The 19046-nt window shown below is 38.6% G+C and overlaps 1 protein-coding gene across 1 annotated transcript; it reads left to right on the plus strand.

The window, feature by feature from the left end:
* Positions 1 to 737: 737 nt before the first annotated feature.
* On the plus strand, positions 738 to 4806 carry LOC124412640 (protein tramtrack, beta isoform). Its single transcript, XM_046892685.1, has 2 exons — positions 738 to 1704; positions 2001 to 4806. The coding sequence occupies exons 1-2, from the start codon at positions 738 to 740 to the stop codon at positions 2591 to 2593; spliced, it is 1560 nt and encodes a 519-aa protein (XP_046748641.1). The 3' UTR covers positions 2594 to 4806.
* The last annotated feature ends 14240 nt before the right edge of the window (positions 4807 to 19046 follow it).

Below are 19046 nucleotides of genomic sequence, written 5' to 3' on the forward strand. Positions count from 1 at the left end.
CAGATGCTTTGCGGCGTTTAACTTTGATTGCATTTTTCACGCTCCCTCAATTATGCACTGCATTATGTTTTATACGGTTCGTTGTCGCGGTGTGGTGCAAATATTTTCGCGTTCTCATATCCAATCATCTATTGCCGGTATTCGATTTCGATATTTTTCATGCCGTTTCGCCGTGTAGAAATCGATATGCATGTATAAATACAAATGTGTAGGTGATTTCACTTGACTTATTCACGTCGCTACCATATTTCATTTGCTGATTTGAAAAGTTGAATTTTACACCTACGGTCGTATGCACGGTATAGTATACTCATATGTATATATATATATATATATATGTGTGTGTATACATGCATTTCATAAACTGAGAACTATAACTGCAAATAATTGAATCAAAATTTTCACGAGCGTATGAAATTCGCTGTAAATCAGAATACATTTTCAATGATACTGCTTAAGATGAATTTGAGATATTCATATTATATTCATTATATGTTGGTTATACCGAAACCATGTAACATGCATAACTGCAGTTGAACATGCAGTATTTAGGTGAAGCAGTACAAGTGACGGAGAACATATTTAGGCATAACTTCTGCAGATATAAAATTACTGTAGATGAAATTCTAATTTTGTTGTTATAACTAATGTTTTTTCGACTAGTAAAAATTTCAACGATCGAAAACAAACATTTGTCTATTTCGTTTTTTCTAGGATAGAGAAAAAACAAAACTGTAATGGGGACTGCAACTCAACAGTACTGCCTGCGCTGGAACAATCACAGATCAAACTTACTGACAGTGTTCGACGAGCTGTTGCAAAACGAGGCTTTCACCGATGTCACGTTAGCAGTGGATGGCGGTGCATCGGTCAAATGTCACAGGATGGTCCTCGCGGCGTGCTCCTCGTACTTCCAAACTCTCTTCATTGATCTACCGTGCAAACATCCTGTTGTCGTGCTCAAAGATGTCAAATATATTGAGATAAAAGCAATTCTGGAGTACATGTATCGTGGAGAGGTAAACGTTGCTCAGGAACAGCTCGGGGGCTTGCTAAAGGTCGCAGAAGCACTCAAGGTCAAAGGCCTGGTAGAAGAAAATGGCTCACAGGGTAGAAGGGAGGAAGGTGAAACCACAGCCCCGTCGCCTCCTGCAATAACGACCAGCACTACAAGCAGCGCAGCTCACAGTAGTGGCCAAATCTCACCACCTCACTCGACTGGCACCCCTTACAGTTTGTACGGCAAATCGCCTGTAGATAGAGGACAGGGAAGGTTGTCTATGCCGATGTGGGCATTATCAGGGCTGCCGTTGGCCCAGCATCCGTCATCCGGTCATCCGCCACCCCCCCATGCTCAGCATTCTTCCATGTTGGGTGGCTCGTACGACAACGGATCAGACTCGTCACCTCTGAAACGAAAAAAAATTTCAAATATGATTATGAACCGTGATACACCGATCCTGAGAACCGTACTTGGACAAGGCCATGCCGACAGCTCCCAAGGGGGCGTACCCTTGTTACATCCAGACAGTCACGAGAGCCACTCTCGCACGCACAGCAACGGCTCGGCCAACGACATGGACAGGCGCAACAGTAACGATCTTTCGCACAGCGAGGCAGTCCACAGTCCTTACACAGACATATCGCTAATGGATGAGGATGAAAAGCCTTCGCCGCAATCTTTTGCTGGAGAAACAAACCGAGGTGAGATTGAGAAATATAATCACGGAGCTTCTCTGTTGGAATGGAATTAGGATCTGTCGAATAGGATTGAACAACCACAATTAGCTTCAGGGGGTGAATTTTACAGAGCCTTGATGATTTTGAAATAAGTGTAAGCTTTCCTAGAGATTGTATCAGAAGATAAGCCAATGATTTTGCAAGAGTGCTGAATGTTTGCTATTACAGCTAGTAAATAGCCGGAGGGCTGATAGATGTTTATCACATGTTTCTATACTTTGTTATCAAGATTGTAATTTTGTTTTGTGTAATCATTTTAGGAATAGTCAATTACGTTCCAACACAAAAACCCGAATGGAAACGTTACAAACAATACACAAGGAACGACATAATGTCGGCGATAGAAGCGGTCAGATCAGGAATGAGTGCCCTGCAAGCAGCTCGGAAGTATGGTGTGCCATCGCGCACCCTGTATGACAAAGTCAAGAAACTGGGAATAACCACATCGAGACCTTTCAAACGTGGATCTAATGGAAGCGGGGCTTGTTTTCCATATGGTATAGGTGGTAATGCAAATGGAAATATTTACAGCGGTGGATTGTCGGAAAGTGAAAATGAAAACAGTAGCGCAGGAATAGGGAATAATCCTGGGTCGATGCTTGATCCAAGTTTCATAGAAGGTCGAGACACCGTCGAACGAGAAGCTATGATAGAAATGACACTTCGCAGTCCGAGCCCAGCCGTTCACTCAATGTCTCAACAGCACCAACAGCAGCAGCAGCAACAGCCGACTACAGAGGATCAAGTAGAAGATTTGTCGGTGAACCGTAAGCCCGAGATTCGAGTAATAGTACCACCGTTAATAGTCAAGGAGGAAGAACAGGATACTCCAAATAACTCTGATCGTAACTAATTACTAACGTTGTCGTTGTTGTCAATTTTTGTTTCGTTTAGTTACAAAGATAGTTTCAGGGATTAATCGTTAGCTGCATACCAATAGTCATGCGACGCATGTAACTAATGCTATAAGCATTCATATTCACCCATCCGTACTATATAATGTGAATGTTACGAAGAGAGAAAAAAAAAGAAAATCAATGAAACGTGGTGATTATTCCTGGTAGTAGCTTCAATAAGACTGACTATGCGTCGCAATTTCATGAGACTGAAAATATAATATGCTTGTCCAAAATTTGTATGAGTATTCAGCCGATATTAATATTACGACAAAATCAATCCTTCATTATCGTGCCATGCTCTGTAAATTCTTGGACCAGCGACCATATTTACACTTATTTTATATTGTTGTGATCCATTTTTATTTGCAATCGATTAACATATAGTAGTACTTTAAGATAAGAATAAATTCTTAAACGAGCATAGTAGAATTGAGTTACGTTATGGTATATTGGGGAAGATGTATATTATTTTCACATTTTCAAAATATCCTTACTTGGCATTAAATGCTAGCCATAGGACGTGAATTTATTATATACACTATACATTAAACAATTTCGTTGATGACTGAGATACCGCTGTTAATTTGTTATATAAATAAGAATAGATTATTATCTCTACAGACCTTGGCCCTGGGAAACAGCTGCAATATTGCTCAAACATATCTACATAATATAATAGAACGACCTACCTCATTGTACAATACGGATATGTTGTACTTTAACATAAGACTGATCTACCGAATACATGATACCAACTCGACAATCCTCATGTTAAACACGCTAATTACATCATATATTATTATACATATATATTATATTATAAGTTATAAATACTATATTATTATATTGTAACTAGTATCAATTTTTATTTTTATTATTATTATTATTATTATTATTATTATTATTTTATTAATATTACTATGATTACTATTACTATGATTATTATTATTATTATTATTATACACAGTATATCACTGTAGTTGCCTTATCATAGCCGTCCAACGGCTTATGACAAAAGATACATTGTGTGTTTTCATAAAATTCGGCACTAGTACCTGATGCTGTGCTGAAGCTGCGTGTCGAAACAGCGGAGCACGTTGTATGTAATCATGAGGAAATGCCTTAGGAGACTATTGCCATAAAATCGAATCTAATTCACATATGTATAGATATCTACCGATATATATACACACATACATACACACACACACACACACACAAATAAATAAATTCAATAAGTATGTGTGTGCATATAATTATACATCGGTGTACACACAGGTAGATATCTAGAAATACACTGAGAAACCTATATACGTGTAAAGATGCGTGCATAGTTCTTTAAAAGTCTGAATTAGTAATTACACAGCCGCAATGTACAATTCATATATTAAGTCCTACCTTCAAATGTAACGAAAGATTTTATTACACGTACACAAAATTTGGCATAAAATTATACAGACATAGTGTTTACTCGTAAAAAATTGGCCACAACTGCATGGAGGATATTATACATGGCCCTCTATTTCTTTAAAATCTTAGTTTTCCAATAATAACTAATATACGTATGTAGATTACAACGACGTACAAACCTACACTGTAATGTTTTATACGATTATTGGGCATTCCATAAACTCATGTGCAAAATATTTTTAACCCATAGAATAATGGTTTATATTCAAGCTATTGTTAAAGTACCTGCAAATGTGATTTGTCTCTCGCCTTCATACAATACTGTGCTTCTCATTTTTGTATTTCTCACTCTCCACTCACAGAATATTCAATCAGATTGATACTAAGAGAAAAAAAAATAGTTCGTCAAGCAGAAATAACACAAAGAAATGAAATTACATTACTTTGCCTGTAATCGTAGTGACAAGTTTTGTTCATGTTAGTGCATAAAAATAATTGTAGGACTAGTTTGGAGGACACATAAGAACGATCAGTTGTAGAAATTTCGTTTCCATTTTGTTATCTTTTTTTTTTTTATCTTATAATAATTTCGAAAAATTTATTTGTAATTATTTTTCGACATTGAAATAAATGAGTGCTTTAAGTGTTGATGTGGCCCAGCCATCGCACCATGTATGTATAGGTATCTATATATATTTTATTAAAAAAAAAAAAAAAAAGAAATTGTGAATATCACACTTGATTTGGAACAGAGAAAGCCTTAGATTGAAATAGCATTGTATGGTTTTATTATATTCTCATATAAACGTTAAGGTTGTATCAACAATGGGGTTGGCCACAATATCGTTACTTGCAAGAACTACGATGCCTTATGAGACACTACCATATTTACTTAATTTGCTTACTATAAATAAATTATAAAACAAGAGTAAATAGTTATAAGTGAATGATACTGCCTTAACAACTGCTGTTGTATTATTTGTAAGACTGATTTTTTAGACTATGTTAGATATTACAGCGAAGATATATATATAAGAATATTTGTCACACATGGATCACTAAATATTTCTACCTCATGGATGCGTATTATCAATTATTGTGCAAGTTTGTTATGAAATATATTATCCATATAATTTGATGTTATTTTCTATTACTGTTGGTAATTAATTCAACTCCAATTTTGAATTCACAGCTAAATTTCGTTCGATCATGTCGAATGGAATTAATTTAATATAATTTTAACTTAGTAATGTACTTTTGCTGTTTTTAGAAAATTCCGAATAATTAGGAAACCTGAAAATGATTAGGTCGACACAGCTAAAACAGCAGAGTCATGTATATTCGATATAAAGAATTTCGACTTACGTACGATACGTAAGCGCTCGTATCAAATCGTTCATACGCTATATCCACGGGCTTATTTGAGTGAGAATGGTGACGACTAGTCTGTGGTCACTGCAATCGATGGTTCAAAGGTCAACATTGATACCTAGACTGAATTCTCTTGTTCTATTATTGCAGCGGTTGATTCTAAAATGTTTTACTTGACATTTTTACATTTCTGAGGAACCAAGTAGTAGTATGAGAAACCTGCAAACTAGCATGTAAACTAATGGTTTTTTGTGAAGCCAATCGCAGAGAAGGGAAATTGATAGTAGAATTTTTCGGTCCACTTTTGGCGGCTGTTGAGAAACGGCGAAATCGATTCATTCAGACCCTATATGCACTTAATTTTGCCAGAGAGAAATGCTGGAATAGATGCTTGTGCGCACTAACCCGACGCAGTTTTGAGCGTGGAATCAATTGCGCGCAGTCTCAATAGGGTGCGGAAAACAGGTAAATGGTTAAGGGCGAAGAGCAAAACATTTTTATCGTAATATCTCTCCTGCTGGTCTATCCAACGTGATTTCTCAGCTGATTGTCGTATACACTTTTTGCTGCGTTTTTTGAGTGCATAGGGGTCCAATTCCTGTAGAGATGGTCATATACAAATCGATTCCAAGACGAAAAATGTTCAGCTCCGGAAATGAGCAAAAAAGTAAGGCTTATCCCTTTGGATTTTTGGCGAAAATATCAAACATTCTGAAAAAAGCTAGAATGAATTCTTTAAGGCACTATTCCGACGTAATTTTGCGAGAGAAATCGATTTATCGCAGTCCCAATGCGCTGCGAGCAACACCTGTAAAGTGACAGCCGGAAAACAGCAGATTTTCATCGTCATTTCTCTGCTGCTGGTCCTACGCTATTTTTCATGTGTTTTTTGAGTTCCTGGGCGTCCAATTAGTCTAAAAAGCGTCATACTGATTGTTTCCTGGACCAAAAATTTTTTGGCTGAAAAAAATCCAAGGCTAACCCCTTTGCATTTTTGATGAAAATTTCGACGACTTTGAAAAGTGCTGCAATTAATTCTTTAGGGCACTATTCCGACGTAATTTTGCGAGAGAAATCGATTTATCGCAGTCCCAATGCGCTGCGAGCAACACCTGTAAAGTTACAGCCGGAAAACAGCAGATTTTCATCGTCATTTCTCTGCTGCTGGTCGTACGCTATTTTTCATGTGTTTTTTGAGTTCCTGGGCGTCCAATTAGTCTAAAAAGCGTCATACTAATCGATTCCTAGACCAAAAATTTTTTAGCTGAAAAAAATCCAAGGCTAACCCCTTTGCATTTTTGATGAAAATTTCGACGACTTTGAAAAGTGCTGCAATTAATTTTTTAGAACGCTATTCCGACGTAATTTTGCGAGAGAAATCCATTTATCGCAGTCCCAATGCGCTGCGAGCAACACCTGTAAAGTTACAGCCGGAAAACAGCAGATTTTCATCGTCATTTCTCTGCTGCTGGTCCTACGCTATTTTTCATGTGTTTTTTGAGTTCCTGGGCGTCCAATTAGTCTAAAAAGCGTCATACTAATCGATTCCTAGACCAAAAATTTTTTGGCTGAAAAAAATCCAAGGCTAATCCCTTTGCATTTTTGATGAAAATTTCGACGACTTTGAAAAGTGCTGCAATTAATTCTTTAGAACACTATTCCGACGTAATTTTGCGAGAGAAATCGATTTATCGCAGTCCCAATGCGCTGCGAGCAACACCTGTAAAGTGACAGCCGGAAAACAGCAGATTTTCATCGTCATTTCTCTGCTGCTGGTCCTACGCTATTTTTCATGTGTTTTTTGAGTTCCTGGGCGTTCAATTAGTCTAAAAAGCGTCATACTAATCGATTCCTAGACCAAAAATTTTTTGGCTGGAAAAAATCCAAGGCTAACCCCTTTGCATTTTTGCTGAAAATTTTCATGACTTTGAAAAGTGCTGCAATTAATTCTTTAGAACACTATTCCGACGTGATTTTGCGAGAGAAATCGATTTATCGCAGTCCCAATGCGCTGCGAGCAACACCTGTGAAGGTACAGCCGGAAAACAGCTGATTTTTATCGTCATTTCTCTGCTGCTGGTCCTACGCTATTTTTCATGTGTTTTTTGAGTTCCTGGGCGTCCAATTAGTCTAAAAAGGGTCATACTAATCGATTCCTAGACCAAAATTTTTTTAGCTGAAAAAAATCCAAGGCTAACCCCTTTGCATTTTTAATGAAAATTTCGACGACTTTGAAAAGTGCTGCAATTAATTCTTTAGAACACTATTCCGACGTAATTTTGCGAGAGAAATCGATTTATCGCAGTCCCAATGCGCTGCGAGCAACACCTGTAAAGTTACAGCCGGAAAACAGCAGATTTTCATCGTCATTTCTCTGCTGCTGGTCCTACGCTATTTTTCATGTGTTTTTTGAGTTCCTGGGCGTCCAATTAGTCCAAAAAGCGTCATACTAATCAATTCCTAGACCGAAAAATTTTTAGCTGAAAAAAATCCAAGGCTAACCCCTTTGCATTTTTGATGAAAATTTCGACGACTTTGAAAAGTGCTGCAATTGATTTTTTAGAACACTATTCCGACGTAATTTTGCGAGAGAAATCGATTTATCGCAGTCCCAATGCGCTGCGAGCAACACCTGTAAAGTTACAGCCGGAAAACAGCAGATTTTCATCGTCATTTCTCTGCTGCTGGTCCTACGCTATTTTTCATGTGTTTTTTGAGTTCCTGGGCGTCCAATTAGTCTATAAAGCGTAATACTAATCGATTCCTAGACCAAAAATTTTTTGACTGAAAAAAATCCAAGGCTAACCCCTTTGCATTTTTGATGAAAATTTCGACGACTTTGAAAAGTGCTGCAATTAATTCTTTAGAACACTATTCCGACGTAATTTTGCGAGAGAAATCGATTTATCGCAGTCCCAATGCGCTGCGAGCAACACCTGTAAAGTTACTGCCGAAAAACAGCAGATTTTCATCGTCATTTCTCTGCTGCTGGTCCTACGCTATGTTTCATGTGTTTTTTGAGTTCCTGGGCGTCCAATTAGTCTAAAAAGCGTCATACTAATCGATTCCTAGACCGAAAATTTTTTGGCTGAAAAAAATCCGAGGCTAACCCCTTTGCATTTTTGATGAAAATTTCGACGACTTTGAAAAGTGCTGCAATTAATTCTTTAGAACACTATTCCGACGTAATTTTGCGAGAGAAATCGATTTATCGCAGTCCCAATGCGCTGCGAGCAACACCTGTAAAGTTACAGCCGAAAAACAGCAGATTTTCATCGTCATTTCTCTGCTGCTGGTCCTACGCTATTTTTCATGTGTTTTTTGAGTTCCTGGGCGTTCAATTAGTCTAAAAAGCGTCATACTAATCGATTCCTAGACCAAAAATTTTTAGGCTGAAAAAAATCCAAGGCTAATCCTTTTGCATTTTTGATGAAAATTCCGACGACTTTGAAAAGTGCTGCAATTAATTCTTTAGAACACTATTCCGACGTAATTTTGCGAGAGAAATCGATTTATCGCAGTCCCAATGCGCTGCGAGCAACACCTGTGAAGTTACAGCCGGAAAACAGCAGATTTTCATCGTCATTTCTCTGCTGCTGGTCCTACGCTATTTTTCATGTGTTTTTTGAGTTCCTGGGCGTCCAATTAGTCTATAAAGCGTCATACTAATCGATTCCTAGACCAAAAATTTTTTGACTGAAAAAAATCCAAGGCTAACCCCTTTGCATTTTTGATGAAAATTTCGACGACTTTGAAAAGTGCTGCAATTAATTCTTTAGAACACTATTCCGACATAATTTTGCGAGAGAAATCGATTTATCGCAGTCCCAATGCGCTGCGAGCAACACCTGTAAAGTTTCAGCCGGAAAACAGCAGATTTTCATCGTCATTTCTCTGCTGCTGGTCCTACGCTATTTTTCATGTGTTTTTTGAGTTCCTGGGCGTTCAATTAGTCTAAAAAGCGTCATACTAATCGATTCCTAGACCAAAAATTTTTAGGCTGAAAAAAATCCAAGGCTAATCCTTTTGCATTTTTGATGAAAATTCCGACGACTTTGAAAAGTGCTGCAATGAATTCTTTAGAACACTATTCCGACGTAATTTTGCGAGAGAAATCGATTTATCGCAGTCCCAATGCGCTGCGAGCAACACCTGTGAAGTTACAGCCGAAAAACAGCAGATTTTCATCGTCATTTCTCTGCTGCTGGTCCTACGCTATTTTTCATGTGTTTTTTGAGTTCCTGGGCGTCCAATTAGTCCAAAAAGCGTCATACTAATCAATTCCTAGACCGAAAAATTTTTAGCTGAAAAAAATCCAAGGCTAACCCCTTTGCATTTTTGATGAAAATTTCGACGACTTTGAAAAGTGCTGCAATTAATTTTTTAGAACACTATTCCGACGTAATTTTGCGAGAGAAATCGATTTATCGCAGTCCCAATGCGCTGCGAGCAACACCTGTAAAGTTACAGCCGGAAAACAGCAGATTTTCATCGTCATTTCTCTGCTGCTGGTCCTACGCTATTTTTCATGTGTTTTTTGAGTTCCTGGGCGTCCAATTAGTCTATAAAGCGTCATACTAATCGATTCCTAGACCAAAAATTTTTTGGCTGAAAAAAATCCAAGGCTAACCCCTTTGCATTTTTGATGTAAATTTCGACGACTTTGAAAAGTGCTGCAATTAATTCTTTAGAACACTATTCCGACGTAATTTTGCGAGAGAAATCGATTTATCGCAGTCCCAATGCGCTGCGAGCAACACCTGAGAAGTTACAGCCGGAAAACAGCAGATTTTCATCGTCATTTCTCTGCTGCTGGTCCTACGCTTTTTTTCATGTGTTTTTTGAGTTCCTGGGCGTCCAATTAGTCTATAAAGCGTCATACTAATCGATTCCTAGACCAAAAATTTTTTGGCTGAAAAAAATCCAAGGCTAACCCCTTTGCATTTTTGATGAAAATTTCGACGACTTTGAACGGTGCTGCAATAAATTCTTTAGAACACTATTCCAGAGTAATTTTGCGAGAGAAATCGATTTATCGCAGTCCCAATGCGCTGCGAGCAACACCTGTAAAGTTACTGCCGTAAAACAGCAGATTTTCATCGTCATTTCTCTGCTGCTGGTCCTACGCTATGTTTCATGTGTTTTTTGAGTTCCTGGGCGTCCAATTAGTCTAAAAAGCGTCATACTAATCGATTCCTAGACCGAAAATTTTTTGGCTGAAAAAAATCCGAGGCTAACCCCTTTGCATTTTTGATGAAAATTTCGACGACTTTGAAAAGTGCTGCAATTAATTCTTCAGAACACTATTCCGACGTAATTTTGCGAGAGAAATCGATTTATCGCAGTCCCAATGCGCTGCGAGCAACACCTGTAAAGTTACAGCCGGAAAACAGCAGATTTTCATCGTCATTTCTCTGCTGCTGGTCCTACGCTATTTTTCATGTGTTTTTTGAGTTCCTGGGCGTTCAATTAGTCTAAAAAGCGTCATACTAATCGATTCCTAGACCAAAAATTTTTAGGCTGAAAAAAATCCAAGGCTAATCCTTTTGCATTTTTGATGAAAATTCCGACGACTTTGAAAAGTGCTGCAATTAATTCTTTAGAACACTATTCCGACGTAATTTGGCGAGAGAAATCGATTTATCGCAGTCCCAATGCGCTGCGAGCAACACCTGTGAAGTTACAGCCGGAAAACAGCAGATTTTCATCGTCATTTCTCTGCTGCTGGTCCTACGCTATTTTTCATGTGTTTTTTGAGTTCCTGGGCGTCCAATTAGTCTAAAAAGCGTCATACTAATCGATTCCTAGACCAAAAATTTTTTGGCTGAAAAAAATCCAAGGCTAATCCCTTTGCATTTTTGATGGAAATTTCGACGACTTTGAAAAGTGCTGCAATTAATTCTTTAGAACACTATTCCGACGTAATTTTGCGAGAGAAATCGATTTATCGCAGTCCCAATGCGCTGCGAGCAACACCTGTAAAGTGACAGCCGGAAAACAGCAGATTTTCATCGTCATTTCTCTGCTGCTGGTCCTACGCTATTTTTCATGTGTTTTTTGAGTTCCTGGGCGTTCAATTAGTCTAAAAAGCGTCATACTAATCGATTCCTAGACCAAAAATTTTTTGGCTGGAAAAAATCCAAGGCTAACCCCTTTGCATTTTTGCTGAAAATTTTCATGACTTTGAAAAGTGCTGCAATTAATTCTTTAGAACACTATTCCGACGTGATTTTGCGAGAGAAATCGATTTATCGCAGTCCCAATGCGCTGCGAGCAACACCTGTGAAGGTACAGCCGGAAAACAGCTGATTTTTATCGTCATTTCTCTGCTGCTGGTCCTACGCTATTTTTCATGTGTTTTTTGAGTTCCTGGGCGTCCAATTAGTCTAAAAAGGGTCATACTAATCGATTCCTAGACCAAAATTTTTTTAGCTGAAAAAAATCCAAGGCTAACCCCTTTGCATTTTTAATGAAAATTTCGACGACTTTGAAAAGTGCTGCAATTAATTCTTTAGAACACTATTCCGACGTAATTTTGCGAGAGAAATCGATTTATCGCAGTCCCAATGCGCTGCGAGCAACACCTGTAAAGTTACAGCCGGAAAACAGCAGATTTTCATCGTCATTTCTCTGCTGCTGGTCCTACGCTATTTTTCATGTGTTTTTTGAGTTCCTGGGCGTCCAATTAGTCCAAAAAGCGTCATACTAATCAATTCCTAGACCGAAAAATTTTTAGCTGAAAAAAATCCAAGGCTAACCCCTTTGCATTTTTGATGAAAATTTCGACGACTTTGAAAAGTGCTGCAATTGATTTTTTAGAACACTATTCCGACGTAATTTTGCGAGAGAAATCGATTTATCGCAGTCCCAATGCGCTGCGAGCAACACCTGTAAAGTTACAGCCGGAAAACAGCAGATTTTCATCGTCATTTCTCTGCTGCTGGTCCTACGCTATTTTTCATGTGTTTTTTGAGTTCCTGGGCGTCCAATTAGTCTATAAAGCGTAATACTAATCGATTCCTAGACCAAAAATTTTTTGACTGAAAAAAATCCAAGGCTAACCCCTTTGCATTTTTGATGAAAATTTCGACGACTTTGAAAAGTGCTGCAATTAATTCTTTAGAACACTATTCCGACGTAATTTTGCGAGAGAAATCGATTTATCGCAGTCCCAATGCGCTGCGAGCAACACCTGTAAAGTTACTGCCGAAAAACAGCAGATTTTCATCGTCATTTCTCTGCTGCTGGTCCTACGCTATGTTTCATGTGTTTTTTGAGTTCCTGGGCGTCCAATTAGTCTAAAAAGCGTCATACTAATCGATTCCTAGACCGAAAATTTTTTGGCTGAAAAAAATCCGAGGCTAACCCCTTTGCATTTTTGATGAAAATTTCGACGACTTTGAAAAGTGCTGCAATTAATTCTTTAGAACACTATTCCGACGTAATTTTGCGAGAGAAATCGATTTATCGCAGTCCCAATGCGCTGCGAGCAACACCTGTAAAGTTACAGCCGAAAAACAGCAGATTTTCATCGTCATTTCTCTGCTGCTGGTCCTACGCTATTTTTCATGTGTTTTTTGAGTTCCTGGGCGTTCAATTAGTCTAAAAAGCGTCATACTAATCGATTCCTAGACCAAAAATTTTTAGGCTGAAAAAAATCCAAGGCTAATCCTTTTGCATTTTTGATGAAAATTCCGACGACTTTGAAAAGTGCTGCAATTAATTCTTTAGAACACTATTCCGACGTAATTTTGCGAGAGAAATCGATTTATCGCAGTCCCAATGCGCTGCGAGCAACACCTGTGAAGTTACAGCCGGAAAACAGCAGATTTTCATCGTCATTTCTCTGCTGCTGGTCCTACGCTATTTTTCATGTGTTTTTTGAGTTCCTGGGCGTCCAATTAGTCTATAAAGCGTCATACTAATCGATTCCTAGACCAAAAATTTTTTGACTGAAAAAAATCCAAGGCTAACCCCTTTGCATTTTTGATGAAAATTTCGACGACTTTGAAAAGTGCTGCAATTAATTCTTTAGAACACTATTCCGACATAATTTTGCGAGAGAAATCGATTTATCGCAGTCCCAATGCGCTGCGAGCAACACCTGTAAAGTTTCAGCCGGAAAACAGCAGATTTTCATCGTCATTTCTCTGCTGCTGGTCCTACGCTATTTTTCATGTGTTTTTTGAGTTCCTGGGCGTTCAATTAGTCTAAAAAGCGTCATACTAATCGATTCCTAGACCAAAAATTTTTAGGCTGAAAAAAATCCAAGGCTAATCCTTTTGCATTTTTGATGAAAATTCCGACGACTTTGAAAAGTGCTGCAATGAATTCTTTAGAACACTATTCCGACGTAATTTTGCGAGAGAAATCGATTTATCGCAGTCCCAATGCGCTGCGAGCAACACCTGTGAAGTTACAGCCGAAAAACAGCAGATTTTCATCGTCATTTCTCTGCTGCTGGTCCTACGCTATTTTTCATGTGTTTTTTGAGTTCCTGGGCGTCCAATTAGTCCAAAAAGCGTCATACTAATCAATTCCTGGACCGAAAAATTTTTAGCTGAAAAAAATCCAAGGCTAACCCCTTTGCATTTTTGATGAAAATTTCGACGACTTTGAAAAGTGCTGCAATTAATTTTTTAGAACACTATTCCGACGTAATTTTGCGAGAGAAATCGATTTATCGCAGTCCCAATGCGCTGCGAGCAACACCTGTAAAGTTACAGCCGGAAAACAGCAGATTTTCATCGTCATTTCTCTGCTGCTGGTCCTACGCTATTTTTCATGTGTTTTTTGAGTTCCTGGGCGTCCAATTAGTCTATAAAGCGTCATACTAATCGATTCCTAGACCAAAAATTTTTTGGCTGAAAAAAATCCAAGGCTAACCCCTTTGCATTTTTGATGTAAATTTCGACGACTTTGAAAAGTGCTGCAATTAATTCTTTAGAACACTATTCCGACGTAATTTTGCGAGAGAAATCGATTTATCGCAGTCCCAATGCGCTGCGAGCAACACCTGAGAAGTTACAGCCGGAAAACAGCAGATTTTCATCGTCATTTCTCTGCTGCTGGTCCTACGCTTTTTTTCATGTGTTTTTTGAGTTCCTGGGCGTCCAATTAGTCTATAAAGCGTCATACTAATCGATTCCTAGACCAAAAATTTTTTGGCTGAAAAAAATCCAAGGCTAACCCCTTTGCATTTTTGATGAAAATTTCGACGACTTTGAACGGTGCTGCAATAAATTCTTTAGAACACTATTCCAGAGTAATTTTGCGAGAGAAATCGATTTATCGCAGTCCCAATGCGCTGCGAGCAACACCTGTAAAGTTACTGCCGTAAAACAGCAGATTTTCATCGTCATTTCTCTGCTGCTGGTCCTACGCTATGTTTCATGTGTTTTTTGAGTTCCTGGGCGTCCAATTAGTCTAAAAAGCGTCATACTAATCGATTCCTAGACCGAAAATTTTTTGGCTGAAAAAAATCCGAGGCTAACCCCTTTGCATTTTTGATGAAAATTTCGACGACTTTGAAAAGTGCTGCAATTAATTCTTCAGAACACTATTCCGACGTAATTTTGCGAGAGAAATCGATTTATCGCAGTCCCAATGCGCTGCGAGCAACACCTGTAAAGTTACAGCCGGAAAACAGCAGATTTTCATCGTCATTTCTCTGCTGCTGGTCCTACGCTATTTTTCATGTGTTTTTTGAGTTCCTGGGCGTTCAATTAGTCTAAAAAGCGTCATACTAATCGATTCCTAGACCAAAAATTTTTAGGCTGAAAAAAATCCGAGGCTAACCCCTTTGCATTTTTGATGAAAATTTCGACGACTTTGAAAAGTGCTGCAATTAATTCTTTAGAACACTATTCCGACGTAATTTTGCGAGAGAAATCGATTTATCGCAGTCCCAATGCGCTGCGAGCAACACCTGTAAAGTTACAGCCGAAAAACAGCAGATTTTCATCGTCATTTCTCTGCTGCTGGTCCTACGCTATTTTTCATGTGTTTTTTGAGTTCCTGGGCGTTCAATTAGTCTAAAAAGCGTCATACTAATCGATTCCTAGACCAAAAATTTTTAGGCTGAAAAAAATCCAAGGCTAATCCTTTTGCATTTTTGATGAAAATTCCGACGACTTTGAAAAGTGCTGCAATTAATTCTTTAGAACACTATTCCGACGTAATTTTGCGAGAGAAATCGATTTATCGCAGTCCCAATGCGCTGCGAGCAACACCTGTGAAGTTACAGCCGGAAAACAGCAGATTTTCATCGTCATTTCTCTGCTGCTGGTCCTACGCTATTTTTCATGTGTTTTTTGAGTTCCTGGGCGTCCAATTAGTCTATAAAGCGTCATACTAATCGATTCCTAGACCAAAAATTTTTTGACTGAAAAAAATCCAAGGCTAACCCCTTTGCATTTTTGATGAAAATTTCGACGACTTTGAAAAGTGCTGCAATTAATTCTTTAGAACACTATTCCGACATAATTTTGCGAGAGAAATCGATTTATCGCAGTCCCAATGCGCTGCGAGCAACACCTGTAAAGTTTCAGCCGGAAAACAGCAGATTTTCATCGTCATTTCTCTGCTGCTGGTCCTACGCTATTTTTCATGTGTTTTTTGAGTTCCTGGGCGTTCAATTAGTCTAAAAAGCGTCATACTAATCGATTCCTAGACCAAAAATTTTTAGGCTGAAAAAAATCCAAGGCTAATCCTTTTGCATTTTTGATGAAAATTCCGACGACTTTGAAAAGTGCTGCAATGAATTCTTTAGAACACTATTCCGACGTAATTTTGCGAGAGAAATCGATTTATCGCAGTCCCAATGCGCTGCGAGCAACACCTGTGAAGTTACAGCCGAAAAACAGCAGATTTTCATCGTCATTTCTCTGCTGCTGGTCCTACGCTATTTTTCATGTGTTTTTTGAGTTCCTGGGCGTCCAATTAGTCCAAAAAGCGTCATACTAATCAATTCCTAGACCGAAAAATTTTTAGCTGAAAAAAATCCAAGGCTAACCCCTTTGCATTTTTGATGAAAATTTCGACGACTTTGAAAAGTGCTGCAATTAATTTTTTAGAACACTATTCCGACGTAATTTTGCGAGAGAAATCGATTTATCGCAGTCCCAATGCGCTGCGAGCAACACCTGTAAAGTTACAGCCGGAAAACAGCAGATTTTCATCGTCATTTCTCTGCTGCTGGTCCTACGCTATTTTTCATGTGTTTTTTGAGTTCCTGGGCGTCCAATTAGTCTATAAAGCGTCATACTAATCGATTCCTAGACCAAAAATTTTTTGGCTGAAAAAAATCCAAGGCTAACCCCTTTGCATTTTTGATGTAAATTTCGACGACTTTGAAAAGTGCTGCAATTAATTCTTTAGAACACTATTCCGACGTAATTTTGCGAGAGAAATCGATTTATCGCAGTCCCAATGCGCTGCGAGCAACACCTGAGAAGTTACAGCCGGAAAACAGCAGATTTTCATCGTCATTTCTCTGCTGCTGGTCCTACGCTTTTTTTCATGTGTTTTTTGAGTTCCTGGGCGTCCAATTAGTCTATAAAGCGTCATACTAATCGATTCCTAGACCAAAAATTTTTTGGCTGAAAAAAATCCAAGGCTAACCCCTTTGCATTTTTGATGAAAATTTCGACGACTTTGAACGGTGCTGCAATAAATTCTTTAGAACACTATTCCAGAGTAATTTTGCGAGAGAAATCGATTTATCGCAGTCCCAATGCGCTGCGAGCAACACCTGTAAAGTTACTGCCGTAAAACAGCAGATTTTCATCGTCATTTCTCTGCTGCTGGTCCTACGCTATGTTTCATGTGTTTTTTGAGTTCCTGGGCGTCCAATTAGTCTAAAAAGCGTCATACTAATCGATTCCTAGACCGAAAATTTTTTGGCTGAAAAAAATCCGAGGCTAACCCCTTTGCATTTTTGATGAAAATTTCGACGACTTTGAAAAGTGCTGCAATTAATTCTTCAGAACACTATTCCGACGTAATTTTGCGAGAGAAATCGATTTATCGCAGTCCCAATGCGCTGCGAGCAACACCTGTAAAGTTACAGCCGGAAAACAGCAGATTTTCATCGTCATTTCTCTGCTGCTGGTCCTACGCTATTTTTCATGTGTTTTTTGAGTTCCTGGGCGTTCAATTAGTCTAAAAAGCGTCATACTAATCGATTCCTAGACCAAAAATTTTTAGGCTGAAAAAAATCCAAGGCTAATCCTTTTGCATTTTTGATGAAAATTCCGACGACTTTGAAAAGTGCTGCAATTAATTCTTTAGAACACTATTCCGACGTAATTTGGCGAGAGAAATCGATTTATCGCAGTCCCAATGCGCTGCGAGCAACACCTGTGAAGTTACAGCCGGAAAACAGCAGATTTTCATCGTCATTTCTCTGCTGCTGGTCCTACGCTATTTTTCATGTGTTTTTTGAGTTCCTGGGCGTCCAATTAGTCCAAAAAGCGTCATACTAATCGATTCCTAGACCGAAAAATTTTTAGCTGAAAAAAATCCAAGGCTAACCCCTTTGCATTTTTGATGAAAATTTCGACGACTTTGAAAAGTGCTGCAATTAATTTTTTAGAACACTATTCCGACGTAATTTTGCGAGAAAAATCGATTTATCGCAGTCCCAATGCGCTGCGAGCAACACCTGTAAAGTTACAGCCGGAAAACAGCAGATTTTCATCGTCATTTCTCTGCTGCTGGTCCTACGCTATTTTTCATGTGTTTTTTGAGTTCCTGGGCGTCCAATTAGTCTATAAAGCGTCATACTAATCGATTCCTGGACCAAAAATTTTTTGGCCGAAAAAAATCCAAGGCTAACCCATTTGCATTTTTGATGAAAATTTCGACGACTTTGAAAAGTGCTGCAATTAATTCTTTAGAACACTATTCCGACGTAATTTTGCGAGAGAAATCGATTTATCGCAGTCCTAATGCGCTGCGAGCAACACCTGAGAAGTTACGGCCGGAAAACAGCAGATTTTCATCGTCATTTCTCTGCTGCTGGTCCTACGCTTTTTTTCATGTGTTTTTTGAGTTCCTGGGCGTCCAATTAGTCTAAAAAGCGTCATACTAATCGATTCCTAGACCAAAAATTTTTTGGCTGAAAAAAATCCAAGGCTAACCCCTTTGCATTTTTGATGAAAATTTCGACGACTTTGAACGGTGCTGCAATAAATTCTTTAGAACACTATTCCGACGTAATTTTGCGAGAGAAATCGATTTATCGCAGTCCCAATGCGCTGCGAGCAACACCTGTAAAGTTACAGCCGGAAAACAGCAGATTTTCATCGTCATTTCTCTGCTGCTGGTCCTACGCTATTTTTCATGTGTTTTTTGAGTTCCTGGGCGTCCAATTAGTCCAAAAAGCGTCATACTAATCGATTCCTAGACCGAAAATTTTTTAGCTGAAAAAAATTCAAGGCTAACCCCTTTGCATTTTTGATGAAAATTTCGACGACTTTGAAAAGTGCTGCAATTAATTCTTTAGAACACTATTCCGACGTAATTTTGCGAGAAAAATCGATTTATCGCAGTCCCAATGCGCTGCGAGCAACACCTGTAAAGTTACAGCCGGAAAACAGCAGATTTTCATCGTCATTTCTCTGC

Source organism: Diprion similis, chromosome 11 (genome assembly GCF_021155765.1).
Source record: "Diprion similis isolate iyDipSimi1 chromosome 11, iyDipSimi1.1, whole genome shotgun sequence".
Lineage (NCBI taxonomy): Eukaryota > Metazoa > Arthropoda > Insecta > Hymenoptera > Diprionidae > Diprion > Diprion similis.